Source organism: Rhea pennata, chromosome 10 (genome assembly GCF_028389875.1).
Source record: "Rhea pennata isolate bPtePen1 chromosome 10, bPtePen1.pri, whole genome shotgun sequence".
NCBI lineage: Eukaryota > Metazoa > Chordata > Aves > Rheiformes > Rheidae > Rhea > Rhea pennata.
In genome coordinates, this window is record NC_084672.1 from 10,884,657 (window position 1) to 10,902,440 (window position 17,784).

Sequence of the window (17,784 nt, forward strand, 5' to 3'; positions counted from 1 at the left end):
ACTTGAGGTTTGAAGTCTCAATAGGCAGAAAAGACAATACTCAAAAATAAGAAAGAAAAGGCCCATACTGTGTGTGGGGGTGGGTGTTAACTGCTATTTAACTCAGGATTAAATACTCTGCCTGATTTGCATCTTACAGAAAGGTCATCTTAAATAACATCACCCCCAGCACGGTTTGCTTGAGGTGCAAGAATTAAAAGATAAATAGCTATCTAGATATGTATCTCCTGAAATTCCAGTTGAATCCTTCAGTAAATTGAGGGAAAAACAAAACAGAAATGCCTGTTTTTAAGGAACCAAATTTCTCCTTGAAACGTAAGAGTATTCTTCAATGCCTCACTGTGTGTTATAAAAATTAAAAAGTAGGAACTAGACATAGAAAAAACATTTGTAGATCCATCTCCTAAATGTATTTTATTAAGAATATATGTTGAAATACCATTTCCAATGCATTTTGCTGGGAAACACTGAGCTTTGCACATCTGCAGTAATATTGGATGGAAAGTAAATGTTCTTTTCTAAGTATCTGAACTCTAAATCTCTTGTCCATTGTGGGCAGTCCTTTAATGCATTTACAGGCACATAAAGAAATATCTACAGGAGCCCAAAGGGAAAGTATATAAAATAAATTAGCATTTTGAGAAAGCAACTCTCAGAAAAAAAAGGGAATAAGATTCAGAAAAACTTAATAATCTGGTATAATTTTAAGTTTTAAGCATGAACAAATCAACCGATCACAAAAAATTGTGCGATAGACTTACAAAAGCTCACAGTACTTGTACACAGCAGAAGAATCTAAGGGATATTTATATCAAGAGCAAGAGCACTTTGGTGGCAAGTGCAGGAGATACCCCATGGCGTCTCACAACACGAGACCAAATGGAATTAATATGGCAGAATCCAATGGCTCTCGTCACGTGGGCTGTGTTTGCATGTCAGCAAAATTTATGCCATGTGCTATAAAGCATAGTGTAGTGTGCCTTTTTGGGAGCACAAACACTCACTGACACTAAACGGAAAGAGTTCACCGCAGGATTTACATCATCTTTGACCTAACTGTGACAGCCTGGGACAGAACTACTCAGGCTGCCCTCCAGGACTCCAGTTTTTTCGGGTGATGCGTGTATTTATTATCCAAACACACTGTTCCAGATTAGGAAATTATCACCGTAACTATTCCAAGTACTGAAACTAATAAGACCTCACTCTGCATTTTGGTGGAAAAGAGATCCGTGCAAATTAAAAGCAAAAAACAAGCAGAGGAAAGGCCCCAAGGCAGACAGAGCAAGCGGGTAAATGTTGCCCACACATGTGTCAGACATGCAGATGTTTTTAAATGTCTCCACCCACATCCAGATGGGCACAGCAGGAATATATTATGTGAAAAAATGTGTTGGGAGCTGTGCAGAGACTAGCAAAATATCAGGCAAGTGTGAAAATCCTCCCGACAGTGAAGTTTTGACCTGTCCCCACTTAACACAACAGCCCCAGATACTTGCTTTGGTAATAGAAGCAAGGTAGTAGCAGACTAAAATGGGATCAAATGGTTTGGCTGAGTTAAGCTTCAAGCAACCCCCAAATATCTTATTAATTTCCAACTAAACTTTTCCCTGCTCCACTGCCTTCGGATTGTACTTCCCCCGGAAGCCTCAAAGTTCAGTTATCCAAAGAGCAGTTTTGTTGTCCCACAGCTTTCGTTGTCACTGCTTTACTGAGCTGGATCCTACTTGGTACGGGAAGTGCAAAGAATCAGAGCTGCAGTTGGACAGGGGGACCCCAATGCCCCATAAATTCACCCTCTGCCAAGGAGAGAGGCTGAGCAAGACTGTGAGGCACACTAGACTTAGTGACACACCTCTACCTTAGCAAGACTAAGAAAACAGATGAAAGCGAAATCACGCTTGTGTGTGTGATGGTGGGGAAACTGAAGTCTTATAAACCTGCCAACTTTCTGAGACGATAAATGAGCCAAACCAGCAACAGTTGGAAAGGGACTCAGGCATGCCAGTCTCCTCGTTGTAACTCTTCGGTGCTCCCAGGCATAAAAGCAAAGATATTCACATCAGTAGGATGACATGTTTACTTAGATGAATTAACTGTAAAAACACTTGCCAAGTAATCTGCAGGCTGTGCTAAGTGTATGTCAGAACCCAACAGTCTGATCTTACAGCAACTATTGTGGAGAATCACGATTTTTGCTGTCTCTCTCCTAATAGCAGTTGACTCCACAACCACATTTTTCCAGGAAAGATTAGATGTCAATTTGTTTTCTTTTCGTGCTTTAACAGGAGTAGGAACAAAGATCTATGTCAGCTTCTGATGAAATCCCCAGGTAGGCCTTTTTTTCCTTTTTTTAAGCAAGAAACCAATCATTCCATCTGACCACCAAAAAATGTCCACTAAGACTAAAAGGTTATTGAAACAACCCAAGAATTTAAAGGCCATGAAATCAATAACTGTGCTTGGTAACTAAAACTGCAAGTGTTGATGAAAAATGAACAGTTTAGAAAAAACTATTCGTGCAAGATCTGAATGAGCAAATATAAACAAATTTTAAAGAAGGAAATTTCCTCTTGTGCAGAACTACCTCAGAAATAGCAGTGACTTAGAGGAAACACAGTGAGAGCACCAAATAGCTTACGGGGTTAAGTTAAGTTATAAAATTACTAAATCTCATATGTCACAGCACAGAACACATCCTAACCGCTTATTTTTTCCAGTAGATCTTATCTCACACTGAAAAATATCTTTGTGAAATTAGATGAAATAATGAAAAAAAGAAACAGTGAAAGAGATGGAGAAAAGAAATCCATTCTCTTTAATAGTGCAACAGAGCTCCAGTGTCTGCTTCTGGAATGATTACCCTCTTGCACCACTACTCAAATTACTCTAAAAACTGATTAAATTTCCAAGTATTTGATGTCAGATATACATACAGGAATACTGCAAAATACTAAAAAGAAGCATTTAAGGCAGTCCTTCTGAATATACATTTCAATAGTTCTTCACAAAACTGGATCCATCCTAGACCAAGTGAATTTTACTGATTCTATGAATCTCATGTTATGTACTGCAAGTTGCTGGATGTTGGACGTTAGCGTGGGAGGCACTGGAAACCCCACAGCGTTTCCCACAGAGAAACTCCCCTCTGTGCAGGAGTCTCACAGGCCTTTGAAAAACCAAGAGCTCCATTAGATGCAGCATGACACTTCAGTGCTACAATAGATGCAAACAGCAAAGGCTGCTGCAGACTTATTAACTGCAAAGACCTTTGCTATCCTCCAGGATAAAAGCTTGTGTCAGAAGAGACACTGCTAAGAATCATGCAAAAGAAATGTGTTATTTGGCAAGTGGTTCCTGAGTTTATAGAGTTACATCCTATTTTAAATGCAACAGGTTGTGAACACTGTTGGGTCCCACTGTGAAGTACTACGGACAAAAGTTGCTTCTTCAAGGGGACATCTGTAAGGAATTCTTTGTTTCAGAGGCAGCAGATGCATTGTGCATTGGCACAAGTGGCACTGGAAGTGCAGTACACAGAAGCTACATAAAACCCACAGTAAGATCCAGGGCACATACTAGTGTTGCTGTAATCCATGCACCAGTCTTCTGCCAAATGTATCAATACATATAAGAAAACTATTTTGCTCACTGGGCCATATCCTGCATTTTTTGAGTCACACAGATTTTAAGCATTTAGCAGAGCAACAACTTGCAAAAAAGAAAACTAATTGCAATAACATATCTATTCTGTATAAAATTGTTCTGTACATAAAACTTAAGAGCACAATATTTCTTTGCTAATGAGACATGGGCAAAGCTGACAAGACTCAAATATTCTACCTCTCTTTTTATACCAGCTAAAATCAATAATATAACTCCAATAATAAATATATCTAGAAAGGTAGATTCCCAGTAAAAAGACATTAACAATTACATCCACGCTTGCATTCCATCACAATATATACTTTTTTTATATATATATATATACACATAAAAATATATCTTTATATATATAAAGATACATATTTTTTATATATATATAATGTTTTATATATATAAAAATATATATATCTTTATATATATTTTTATATATATATAATGTACTGATATGATATTACACATATTACTGTGTAATAATGCTTACCACCCTGAGTGACTGGGGTTCAGAACAACCTGTTCCAAGGAAACTGGGAGTGGTTCAAATAGTAATTATGCTGTTTAAGCCATTAATATCACCTGCAGGGGCCTCTTATAACCAGGCATGCAGAGCATATTTGTACATGTATCATGTCTGCATGAGCACAAGTCCCATACCTGCTTCCAATTGCCAGAAGCCTTTCAGCCTAGGCAGGAAAAGTGATGATTGATACAGAGACTAAGTAGATGCGGAGAGAAGTTTCAGTAGGACTGGGTGGAACTAGGCATGTTGCCCTTCTAAAGGTATATCAGATGGCTACAGTTAAACCTGGAAAACTTGATGATAAAGAGACAAGAGTCCCAAAGAAGTATGACCCTCCCTCATGCATTTCTGTTCTCCAGTTGTGCTGTCAAATACTTTGCAGCACAGAGTATTGAGATGTTTTGCTGGTCCACATAAAAAGAATAGCTCGAACTGTCTCTATGTTGAGGTCATCAGGAGGCTATGCCTCCTAAGTTAGGTCTGCCCACAGAGGTGCAACACCTCCCAGGAATGTGCTAAATCTGGAGATGAAAACAAGACAAGGAAGAAGCTTCAGCGGGTTCAATGTGCAGTATTATCCATTTGCCAAACAAGTTCATTCTGGTACTCTGAGCTTCTGACCCAATTATCAGATTCACATCAGTATCTAGCTTGTTTAAGTGGCTTGATCCTGAAAGCCTTAAATTACCTCTTTCATCAGAGGACATCACAGAGGTGGAGATATTAGCTAAGAGTTTGGCAGCCAAGAGCACCTTGTTCATTATTTTAAATGTTTTTGTCAGAAACAAAAAAAAAATCTGTACTATATTTATATCTATATTTAAAAAATTAAATCTATGAATTATGAATGGATCTTAGGAATCTTCAGATTTTAAGATTCAGATCTTTGGAATTTACCTTCTTGAAAAAACTTTACTACTGTTGCATATTCACTGCATAGTCCAAGAACTTCTTAATGGAATGAAGAGGCAACAGTAATGCATACAAATACAATTATACACACGCAACTGCCATTCCATTCTGGATCATAAAATATCAAATTTTCTCCTTAACAGACCTCATGAGATACAAGACTCAGAGAAAGAGTAGAGTGACACTGAAGAGTATGTAATTCCATCATTCCCTGGCGCCTCTCTGGCAGACGTACTAGAAATTAGAAAGCTATAACTAGTTTCAGTAATTTTTTACATGACTAAATATTTCAGTACAGATAAGAGAGTGCTGAATGTCACTGACCTACAAAATATCAATGGCCAAGACAGTCAGGAATTTCCGTGTACAAGAGAGAGACAAAGGTATCTACAATCAGTCTAGCAGTACTTGCAGATACTTTCAAAACACACTGACACAAAGATTAAAAAATAACAAGAAAAAAAGCACTTCATCTGCAAAATGTCTCACAGCACAGTTCACATTTAGATTCACAGTAGGGACATACCTGGCATATTCCACTGATGCACATATCCAAGGATTCAATGTTACATCGAGTACCATCCAGCACTTTTGGGGCGAGCTCCACAATCAAGTTCTTTCCCAGAGCTTGACACTTAAGGGCACATGGTGCAGTAGGATCATTATATACAGGGATCCACTCATAAAAATGTCCCTGGTATTTGACGTCATTGTAGGCAGAACACTGTTGTGCTCGAAAGTCACCAACATCTGAAGGGCAGTCCTAAAAACAAACCAAAATGAAGTCTTTTTTTTTTTTTTTTTTAATAAAAGGAAGCACTGCACACTTGTAGTTAAGTTATCTGATGAATTAACACAGAATCTGTTTAGGTAGGCTTCATTCAAGAACTGATCTGCTATATTTATATGCTACAAATATTCCATACTGTAAAGCTCTATTGTGAATATTAAAACAACTTATGCTGTCTAATCCACTGCTTGCAGTGTAGGCTACAGATCATATTCCAGTAATAACAGTATAATTAATACAGGACCATAATTAATAACACTACTTTTTTCAGCACTTTACATAGCACATTCAGTTTTAGAGTCTGGCTCTGTAACAAGAATTAGTTTCTAAAGGAATCTATGTCTTTTGAATGACTATAATGAGAACTCTGACATTTAATATCTCTTTTCAATAGCTTTACCAACTTAAGGATTGCAGAGCACTCAGCACTTACTCTTCAATTCATATGTCACAAGTAATGAAAGACATATTTTAGCTACCTATAAATAAAGAAATAAAAATGTGTCTAATGAGTTGTTCAGTATCACTTGGAAAGGGGGCAAAATCATTAGGAGAGGATAGCAGAACTTTCAGTCCTTAGTTCTTGAGTCTAATTACAAGACATCTTCACCTCATGGGAAACACTAAAACTTGAAATAAAATATACAAATAAGAAACTACTGATTATAAAACTCAAGCTCGATTAAGACAGTTCAGTACTTTCTCCCACATAAAGCACAGAATATACAACAGAAATACTAAATATGAGAAATAACTTATTAATTAACCTCGAAATAAAATATTTTAAAACATTTTTTCTACATAAAACATTGAACGCAGGCAATGATGTTAATATTAAACTACAGTGACAGGAATGGAGATGAACACTGATTTATTGGAAAATAACTTTGGTAAAGTACTGTCAAAGGAATTAGTGTGTCAAACAATCTCTCACTAAAGATTTCATTTAAAAGTATGTCCAGCGTCAAACAGTCCGTACGCTAGACTGAAAGGATATTCTTCCAAGAATTCCAACTGCACAGGCAAGCCAGATGTAAGGCTGATTTTAACAGGGTTTTGTTTTCATTGGATATAAAGACTGCAAGATTGTGATGTGTCAACTGAACTCATGGAACTTATTACTAAGTATTAGATACTGATACTTAACTCCTCAACAACGCTTCAGCCTTATCAGGGAACTTTCCTTCCCCCAAAGCCACCAATGAAATTGCAAGTGCATTACACAATCCTGTAGATTTAAACCCAGATGAGGAAGGTAGGAATTGCACCCTGACACCCTCAGCAACGCGGTCCTGACATCATTTTGTTCTTATGAATGGGTCTGGACAAGTTGGTACTGCATTAGCTTAGTATTTTCTTAGATTTTTTTTCCACCACAGGAAGCAGTAATCTAGAAAAATCCGTAGCCCGCATAAAATAATTTTTTAAATCAGTAATCTCACCACTGAGCGACACCTGGGGTTTTGCAGGGTGAACTAAGCAAGTCACTGAGCATTCCTGGCAGTACTTTTAAACTCTGCCCAGTGCTAACACCTTACCGTGAAAACAGCTCAAAATGATGCCAATACTTTTTGTATTGTTTCTAAATGGGGACAATTCTGTTTTCAGCCAGATTCTTGTTAAAAATATACAACAATGGAATAAGGCGAAGAGAAATTGGAGTTACTGTAATTCTTTGAGTTTTACCTCTGCAAAATCCCACAACTGAGAGCTTCTGAAAAACGTCAAGCAAATACTGTGTGAGAAACCTCTCTCCTTTACTGCAGTGTCACTCCAGAGAAATTCACCAAATTTGCACTGGTGTAAATGAGAACAGAATTTGGCTCCACCTTATGTGCCACCTCTCATTTTCCACAGAAGCAAATCTAAAAAGCAGAGAGGACTTCAGAGTCCATATGGATACCATATGGTTCCTTTCCACCGTGGCAAATAGAGGAGTAGCTAAGGATAAAAATATTAAGTGGAAGCTAGATTCAAGTAAAGTTAGAAGCAATATTTTGGAATAAAGCAGTGTTATTCAACCCTGCACAGCAAGATTTTCATCGCAAAGAATTAGAGAGCTATCTGCAGAACAGCCCGAGCGACGGCCCGAGGCTGGGTTTCGGCAGTCTGCCGTTACAATTCGTTATCGCTAGGCGTTGATGCAATGCCAGGACACAAACACCACAACATCAGGATGTCAGGCCATGGTTACTGCATGTCTATCACTGATCCGCCACAATGCAGCTCCTTCTTTCCACTCATCTCCTGACTGCTTAAGAGCAAGTGAATCCTCATCTCCCTATTCTCTTTCGGCATCTTCGCGGAGCGCAAAGCAACCGCGGCAGCTCTCGGTTCCCATGCCAGCTCCACCTGCTTTCTGTTTGAGCTGTGTTCAAAAGCAGGAGCATAAAAAGAGCATCACAAGGGGATATCAGAGGGCTGAAATTATTATCAATTGCATTATCAGAATTTGGAGAGCAACCAAGTTCAGAGCCCTGTTTTCTTGGGAACAGTTCATATATCTTAAAAAGAAAGGAGTTTATAATCTAAACGGACGGACAAGGAGGCATAGAAAAGAATGTAATCAGGACTACAAGAGGGCTTGAAAATTTCCTATTAATTCCATTTCATTAGGTCGGAAAAGTGAGAGGGAGTTTAATCAACAAAAAACAGAAGAGAAGAGGCAAGATGTGGCTAGAAGCAGGCAAGTGTGAAGCCAGTACGGGCTCTGCCACACTGTCACCCGGAACCATATAGGGGGCACAAGCCTCATTCTCTTTGTTTTCTTAGTGTTAACCTATTTCAGGCACTATTCCCTCATTTCCCCTGTCTCCCCAGATTTCCATGTTTTTGCTTGCTTGTTAAATAATTTTGCTACCAATTTCAGGTTTTTTCAGATTTCCTAATTTCAGCAAGAGCCTTCCCTTGCAGTCAAGCCACTGAACCATAGCCAGGCCACTCAGGGGTTCATGCACGACATAAAGAGCTGAAGACACAGGCATGATGCCTAATACATGAATGTGTTGGCAATATAATCCATCCAGATCTTGCTTGTAACGGACCGAAGTCTGTCTACAGACTTCAGACTATAGACATGTCATGACTTATGAACATATTATTAGATCTGAAAAAAATGCTTCAGATATGACTGCCATGCAGGTTTTTATATAACATATATATACACACACACACTATATATATGTGTATATATATATATGTATATACACACACACGTCTATATTTTTCTATTCTTTTTGTGTCAGATTATTAAAAACTCCCGCATTTGAGGGCTGGCTTCCTGCAAAATGTATCATTTTAGCTTTGGCAGTGAGTATTCTCAGCCTTTGAAAACAAAGCTAACTCAGGAAATCTGTATCTTTGTAAGCAACATTCATGAACAAAATATGAAGGTTGCTTCAGACCCTGTGATTTCTGCCAACAATTACTCTGCTGAAAAGAGCACAAAAGAGAAGGCAAGAAATTTCCCAGTAAAAATGATGACACCAAAGAAAGTCTAGTCCTTTGTCTAGTTTTATTCTTTGAATCTCATTTTGTTGAAACCTAGCCAAATCCGATGAAGTCATTGTTTTGTTTTCTTTCTGAAATTAGCTTCAGGTTCTATGTTTTTCCTATCCACTTTTCAGGCCACTTAGTAAAATCAAGTTACCTGAGCTAGAAACCTGTGAGCTTGACATAAGAGATATAACTTGCATGACCATTATAATCAGAAAAATAAATGAACAGATTAGACTGCAATTCAAATAATGTGCAATATTATAAGACTGGAAGAGACTTAGCTCAGCCAAGATTTGCTGAATGGGATAAATGAACTCGCTCCTAAGTGGATGCTAGGACAATAATTTGATGAGTATTTAGAACAAGTGTGAGAATTATCTGCATATAATAAAAGTTTATAATGGAGTTAACGTGGACAAATCTGTTACAATGCCGTGTTTCTTCCGACCATAGGAGAGTCACTCTGGCAAATGTGTAAGTGACTTTTTGGCACATAAGAATGTGAAATTTATGGGGAAATGGCCCAAATAACTTGTTCTATGAATAGGACCCTAAAGGATTATCTTAAACACTTCCATATAGTGCACATCATAGCATTAGAATGTAATAGTATATACAAAAATGGAAATATAAAATAGGGGGTTTAAGAGAGACTGAAAATCTCGTTGAACAGCATGTAATGAACAGTTTATATAGTTTATTTCTCTAAAATTTCTATAAGGAAAGCTGAAGGCACACATGCAGTTACAAGAAATCAAGTATCTGGCATCCCAACTATGATAAAAAGATAGGCAAGCTAAATAAATGCCTCAATAACCTCAGCAATTATTTTGTTGCTAAGACCTTGAATTAATTTTTGATTGAAATATCACTACTATTATTCTGGAACTATGCTTGAGTTCAATGAACTTACTACTATTCTATTACAAATCCAGATGAAACCAGATGAAACCAATTTTCTGGTAAAATGATTCTTGTTCTTTTCATTAGAATGACATACATATTAAGTTGTGCTTCATTTGTACTGCCCAATATAGATGTTAGTGGTTTAATGTATCGTGTAGCAAAATTACATTTGCAGACAATTTTACACGGTGTATATAGAGTGAGTGTCTCATGTGGTTAACAATAACACCTCCTAACATGGAAAGGAGCTGGTATAAAATTTTAATTTTTAAACTAAAATTTTACTCTTAAAGTGAGAAATGTTAATTACAAATAATGCTTTGGGGAAACATATCATCTGAAAGAAAACTGGGCTAGTAGTCCTAGGTCTGCATTAGGTGCACACTCCCATTTCAAGGCTAAATCAGGTCTAATATTGTGTTTGAATTCAGTGAAGTCAAACTCAGATATCAGTGGAAATTTCATTAAATTTATTCTTCTCTGGAGTTCTCCACTGTCTGGTCCATAACCTAGAAAAAGCTGTTCCTGCAAGATTTGGGCTGTATCTAAAGTGAAATGGGAACCTGATCCCTGTCAGACATGTTGTCCCAAAAGCAAAACTGAAAACAGCTTCCTGTCTGGAAATTAGCATTTGAATCATCATAAATTCAAACAGATTCACATACAAGATGCTTATCGCTTTAAAATAAGCCCCAAAATTAAAGAACAGGCCCCAGTAACTTCAAGAGAAAAACTCCCTTGGAGTTCAGGAAGGATATAGCAATAACCTTAATTCCCTCTGCACTTGCACATACATGAGTGCCTTCATTCTCACTGTAGATTTTGACTGCATAATCCTTGAAAAGATCAGTGCCTGCAACTGCTCTTACATATACTAAAAGCATGTAGACCTCTGCTGATAGCAGAAAATATGGACAAACTGATCTCCTCTCCTCTTTTTTCTGTATGCTGTGTAGTTTTCCATTCCTTTTGCTGGAGGAGCAAGGGACACTAAGTTGACTTGTTCATACTATTGCATAGGAAGCTATAGTGCATGGGATCATGCAATAAGAGGTATATTACCTTATACAGTGCATATAGTTTATCTAGATAAGGAACATAGCAAGCAGTTTATATGCTGGCAGTTTGTTTATTGCTTGCATATCAGCTGGCCGCAATTCAGTTTATCAGACAGCTTTAAAAGATTATGATAGTTCTTTGCATGTGACACTTATATTTATGAGCTAAGGATACTGCAGAGTAAACTGCTAGGCCTTAACTTTTGAAAGAGCAAGTGGTCAGGTTTGCCTCCAGAATGCAATTTTTACATGCACTGGGCCTGATTCATTAATCACTTCAGCTTGTTTCTGCCAGCAGAAACTTAGGCTGTGGGCTGCTGTGGTGGAAAATCCATCCAGCCCAAAGGAGTGGAGTGTCAGAGCACTTCAGGGTGCTAGCAAGACTTGTTCTTGAGGAGGGCAGAAGCCAGCTGGCACAGCAGAAACTGTAGGTGTGGCAAACTAAAGCATGGGCATGGCCAGTTGTCCCAGGAGATGCAGTGATTCAGCTTATTTACTGGGCAACTTCCAGTGTCAGGCTTCCTAAGGAGAACATGTCATACTTCACAGCTGCCTGCGGCTGGCAGCAATCATACGGTTGGCAGTGAAGCGAGTCTCACCTGCTCTTGCCTGGGTATATTCCACTCAAGGAAGAGCAAGCCTCACCTTTTAAGGGGTATTTGTGTGAAAATGGTTGCCCTTCTCCCAGAGGCAGGGCAGTCACATGCACTATAGTAACACACAAATAGGACTTTTTTTTGCTTTAATTACTTGTCTATCTTCCCTCTTTTCTGTGATTATATGAAAATTACATTGTACTGTAAGGTAACCCTCACTAGGAGGTGACTGCTTATCATAAACCAATCCATTCTGAGATAAAGTGCATGTACACAGTCTATAATTCAGTGATACCCAAGTCCTGCATGAGCCACACACCTTGAATACACTGCAACATCCGAGGTGCAAGAAGGCAGCTGTTTAGACAGCATAGAGCATCACTACAAATCAGTTGAGTACAAGTCATGAAGTATGCTGTACGTGATTGGTTTTAATAAAACGCGTCTGTAAAAATCAGACACAATTTGATTTCATCATAGTAACAGCAACTGCATACCCAAATCTCCAATTTTATATTTAGTCACTGAAACTGTCCATGCTAGTGTACACAGACACACATACTATTGCATACAGAAATATAAAGATTGGAGTTAGAGAGACGGAATACAAGTAGAAATTATCCCATTTAACATTTGAAAGGGACACAGTTATTTAACCTCTCTGTTCATGTCCTTAATGATTGATCACAAATGATCAGGAGCTGAGTTTAATTCTTCATCTGAAAGACTGCACCTCCAGGAAAAGCGCTTGCTAGTTTAAGGTAAGAACAGATTTGCTAATCATCCAAAACGTGTACCTTTCCTAAAAAATGATATTAAGCATTCTGAATAACAATTGGCACTGTGATTTCAAAAGCTAAGTCCTTTTGGGAAGCCTAAATTCAAGATCTGGTGGTGTCATGCAGAGGGAAGTCTTTAAAAATTGGAATAATGATGGAAAGAAAATTATCCACCATAAGATTTTAAACAAGAAGCAGCATTTCTTAAACTTTAACACATTGTCTGAATAAGTAAAAGAAGCTGTAAAATGGGATTACAGGCCAGACTCACATTACTACTGCAGGTTTTGTATCGAATATTCCGACCTTCGCAGTTCCTGAAAAACAGAGTAAAAATAGTTACATCGTGTAATAGCTGCATAATAGCAAAACACAACCCTGCCTGTTTTACAGCCAGTTATTCTCTTGAAAATTAGATTTTTATTAGTACTGCCCTACCATAATTTGGACTCAAATACAAGGTTTAAATACAAGGGGGATCTGGGGACTCAACAGGTTACACTGCCGTCTCTCTTCGAAATAGAAAGTATGGCTTTTTCTATAAGCCTAAAGTGCTGTGAACCTTATGAAAAACACATTTATTTGTGAAAAGTTTTCACAATGGATCCTCAAGTCTAATCTATGCTGACTTCAGCAAATTTATTTCTAATCCATGGGATGTAATTCAGAGTAGAAGTAGATCAGATAATCCAAGCAATACTCTGATCAAGCATAAGGGCTAATGAGCATTCATTTTACCTTCCCCTATTTTATTTAAGAAAGAAAAAGACAACTTCAAATCCCCCAAATCAATGCAATATTTTTGCAGATCAGCACATCATTTTACTGACTCAAAGCCACATGAGCAGAATTAATAATTTTAAATAAAATAATTCTCTGCATGCATTCCTACAGTGCCCAACACTTGTGAATCCTGAAATCCAGGTAATTCAACTCCTTAGCAGAGTCTTTTGTTAGTAGTTGAAATAATAGGCATATAATAAAGTTATGTATTGTGCTCCCATAGACACATAGGAACGTATGGGTTTTGCACCTTTCTAAGGACAGGTTGCTAAACTTCTGCTGAATAACTCACCAGCACTTTGTACAGGATAAGATATTCTTCCTGAGAGTGGCAAAGTTCTTTAAAGAACTGGAAATATACTTTAAAGGACTTGATAGGAAACCATAATTAGTGATGTTTCTAAAATCAGGAACAGTGTTTTTAGAATAGCCACCTCATACTGAAAAAAGACCTGCCTTCCATGGAACAAAAATGAATGATAGCTGTTAATCTAAAGTTCTTGGACTTAAAAAAAAAATAAAATAAAATAAAACTTTTGCATGAAAAGTCATTGCAAATATTAAAACTTTCCATAAAATATGTAAGAGGTTGAAAAACACGATCAAAAAAGGAAAGAGCAATGGATGCAAGAGCTCAGCCAGCTTAGCTGAAGATACAATTCTCCAAGTTCAAAATACTGCACATCTCAAATTTCCAGTCTTTTGCAAGAATGATTGTATCACAACGTGCAAGTTAAATGTTTGCAATACATACAAATACGAAAAGCTTGTTTCACAACTGTATGTTTCTTGGACATTACAACAACAACGAAACACAGAAAAATCTTTTAAAGTATACATTTGTCAAGGCATGGAAAACATGTTTTTCACAGGAGAACACATTAAAAATATGACTAAAACCACAGTGGAATTTATGTTGCTACAATTTATTAAGCTCATTTCACAGTCATCAACTCTGGTGGCATATTATGGCTTCTTGCAGAAATTATTATTATTTTCAAAGATCTCTGTGCATTCTGCACTAAATGAAACAGGCAGTATTTTAACCACAGTCATCTTTAGCCATGTATTTCATACTGTTTACACTGAACTAGCAAATCACACTACAAGCCTTCTTTAAGGAAAATGGACTTTCTAGGTGATATTCCATGTAATAGTTTTATCACAATAGAAGATAAAACACAATCATCATTTTTTAAAATTCAGGAAAATTACAGATATAGAAAGCAATTATAGACTCTAGCACTGATGCTCCTAAAGCTGGTCAGAAACTCTTTAAATAACTACATGCCTTTTGAATTATTCACACGGTAAGGATTGCAGCAACAAGTTTTCTATAAGTCCAGCTTTACTGCCGAGCTAAAGGCTTTTCACTGCACACAGTACTCTCTTCAGGCTACACTGCGGCTTAGCCGTGAACACATATAGCCATGAGGTCCAAAGCAGCATTTGATGTATCTACATGCGGAGAAGGTTGCTTGATTTTTACTCTAAGAAAGACATGGAGGAGCCTGTGCTTGAACAGTAATTTGTGTGCTGGTAATTCACCAACGGCTTTATACCACAACGACAGGCACTTCTCTCAATATCTGACAGCACTAAGTCATTTCTGCTATTCCAGGAACATGTTTAATAACACGTCCCTTCCAAATTGAGGGCTAAGATATTTTCCTAAATATTACTGAAATATATTTAAAGTAAGATTTCATAATGCTTGATCTGCACGCAGCACTTGGTTCCAGAAACAGATGCAACAGTGTTGCTCCATGTAAAGCATCACAGAACAGGGCAAAAGAGACCAGCTGAAGAAAATAAACACACACAAGCACGTGGCTAACCTGCCATTTAAACATCTCCTCAGGGAATAGGAGGCTCCCCCACCACAGGTCCGTGAGCAATCACTCCAGGCCCCCCAGGCATCCCAGGAACCATCCTTATCTTCATCAGAGCGGGTAATTCTGGAGCTCTGAAAAATGGAAGATGAAGAGAAGGAAAAACAAACAAGCCACATAAATTGGAGTGAAGACATGTTGCACTGCTCGACATTAATAGTACTGAGTATACCACTTTGCTACTAATTTACTCTCTTTTTTCCTACTTTAGTATGCAATAATTATATTGAAAAGGAAGCAATGTGCTTGAGCATACAGTGTATTTGATGCTTTGCCCTCTGCTAAAGGATTGCTATAACCAAATATGCTGTTGCTCCTAACCTACTTACCTGCAGCAAGACATTATCACCAGACATCACCAACGTAAAAACAAAAGATCTCTACAAAAAAACATTTTGTTAGCACCCTATACAATGTTCATCCTTTAGGACACATATCCCCTTTCACTTACATGGTACACAATTATGAAAACTGGCATTTCCCAAAGAAAGTTCTCAAAACACTTTAGAACATGGCAGCTTCTCAATACAATAGTTCAACACGGAAAAGCAATATGAACCAAATTATTCAGTATGTTCTGCTTGAAGAGAGTAATGCTCTTTGTTTTATCATTTCCTTCGTCAAGGGAGCATAGGGAATCAATTCAGAATTTCCGTAAGCACTTCTCGTTTTCACTATGATTGTTCAGCAGCTGTTCCATTTGCATCCTACTCCTCTCTCGCTACTCCTGAGATCTTTCTCTCTTGAAAACTTGTGTGCAAATTTTCTGATAAAGTACCAAATATAATGATTCCCTGACAGCTGCCAGATATTTATAAGCTTGTTATCATAAAGACTTTTAGAATCCTAAATTATAGCCAGACTGAAATGAGAAGAACACATACAATTTTTCTATTCACCACCAAGATAGAGCTTACCCACAAACTATTGCAAACATAATAATGTAACCACTATTAATATCATTATGAATGAAAACTACTTTGAGGATAAAAAATGAGGCAATGAGAGCAATTTATGTCAAGTGACAGAAAATATTGACCATATTGACTCTGCCCCAATATTGTCATGAACTGAGAGAACATAGAAGATTCATCCAAGCTTTACTGAAACAACTATTTATACAACCAACTTTCAACTCCCATTGCTTTCAGTGGACATACACTTAGATCTCAGATAGATGAACACAGGCATGACATTCACATTAGTGCCTTATTTTTTGCCTGCACAGAAAGGCATAACTTAATCTGATGGTGCTTCAAAACCCTTTCCCTCTCTTTCCAGCGAACAAATGCATGGAAACACCAACCAAAGGGCTATCCTGACAGCAAAGAGCACAAGCAAAGACATAAAAACATCACTAAATAAACTCCATGCGAGTAAAGACTCAAATCTTGTTACATGCCAAATAAAAATACGTGTTTAAGATGCTAAAAATATTTTCATGTATGACTATATCCAGAGAAGTGCAAGCCATTAGCGTATGTCCTAATTCCAAACCAGATGAACATGTTTCAGTAATCGATATTTTCTCTAAGAAAATAGCTTAACTGAGCTCAAGAGAACGAGACTTCAGACTCGGTTCTCTTTTCTTCCAAAAGAATGCCTCATACGAGTAATTTAAAAGGAAATGAGGGATATATAATTCAAATCTTATGGTATATGAAAAAAAGGAATACATAACTCCCCCTAAATTCCCACAGAGTGGATGAAGTCAGCTCCTCTTCAGTCATTAAGAAAATTAATTCAGATAAAAGTCTACCATCCTTGAAGTCAAAAGGGCAAGTGCAATAAAACAAAAATTTTCAAAAGGGTACCACACAAGGAACATGATTTAATACTATACTGTGTAGAGAAATGGATTTTCTTCTGAACACAATAAAGCAAAGCAGTCGTGTGCCACAGACCTTGAGCTGTGTTGCATGGAGGATGCCCGCTCACCGCAACTGGTAGCACAGCTGTTCAACAAGTATCATTTTAGAGATCCAAACAGCACATAGTTATCTTAGCTAAACCTAAATAGAACTAAAGACACAAATAAAAGTGGGTAAACTTAGTATAAAGCTACTCCCGAGAGGTAAATATCTGACAAAAACGTCAGTAATTTCAAAACTTTCTCATCCCTCCATCAAAAATGTTAGAGCTTGTTAAAAAAAAAGTTATTTCATTAATTAGGTGGTAAGTCATCATCATTTGAACAATAAACTGCAGAAATTGGTCCAAGTAGGCCAGCAGCTCCTCAACTTTCTTGCTCCCCTAAGTTTACAAATTTTACAAACACTTACTGTAAGCTTTAAAAGTGCACTCAGGCCAATCGACTGTTCCAGAAATGATAGAGCCTTGCTCTGCCAAGATCCCTCAGGAATTTTTGCATTGGCGTTGGGTTTACT

At 37.5% G+C, this 17,784-nt stretch overlaps 1 protein-coding gene across 7 annotated transcripts in view; it reads right to left on the reverse strand.

Annotated features, from left to right (window-relative positions):
- Positions 1-17,784, reverse strand: part of ADAMTSL3 (ADAMTS like 3) — a 193,237-nt gene that overhangs the window by 93,029 nt on the left and 82,424 nt on the right. For 6 of the 7 annotated variants that reach the window (XM_062583673.1, XM_062583670.1, XM_062583671.1 and 3 more), the window contains exons 4-6: positions 15,344-15,471; positions 12,994-13,039; positions 5,622-5,858 (exon numbers count right to left, since the gene is read on the reverse strand). In XM_062583673.1, coding sequence (XP_062439657.1) covers positions 5,622-5,858; positions 12,994-13,039; positions 15,344-15,471 — 411 coding nt within the window. Of the gene's footprint in view, positions 1-5,621; positions 5,859-12,993; positions 13,040-15,343; positions 15,472-17,784 lie in introns of those variants that run through there. The other variant, XM_062583675.1, reaches the window with a different exon arrangement.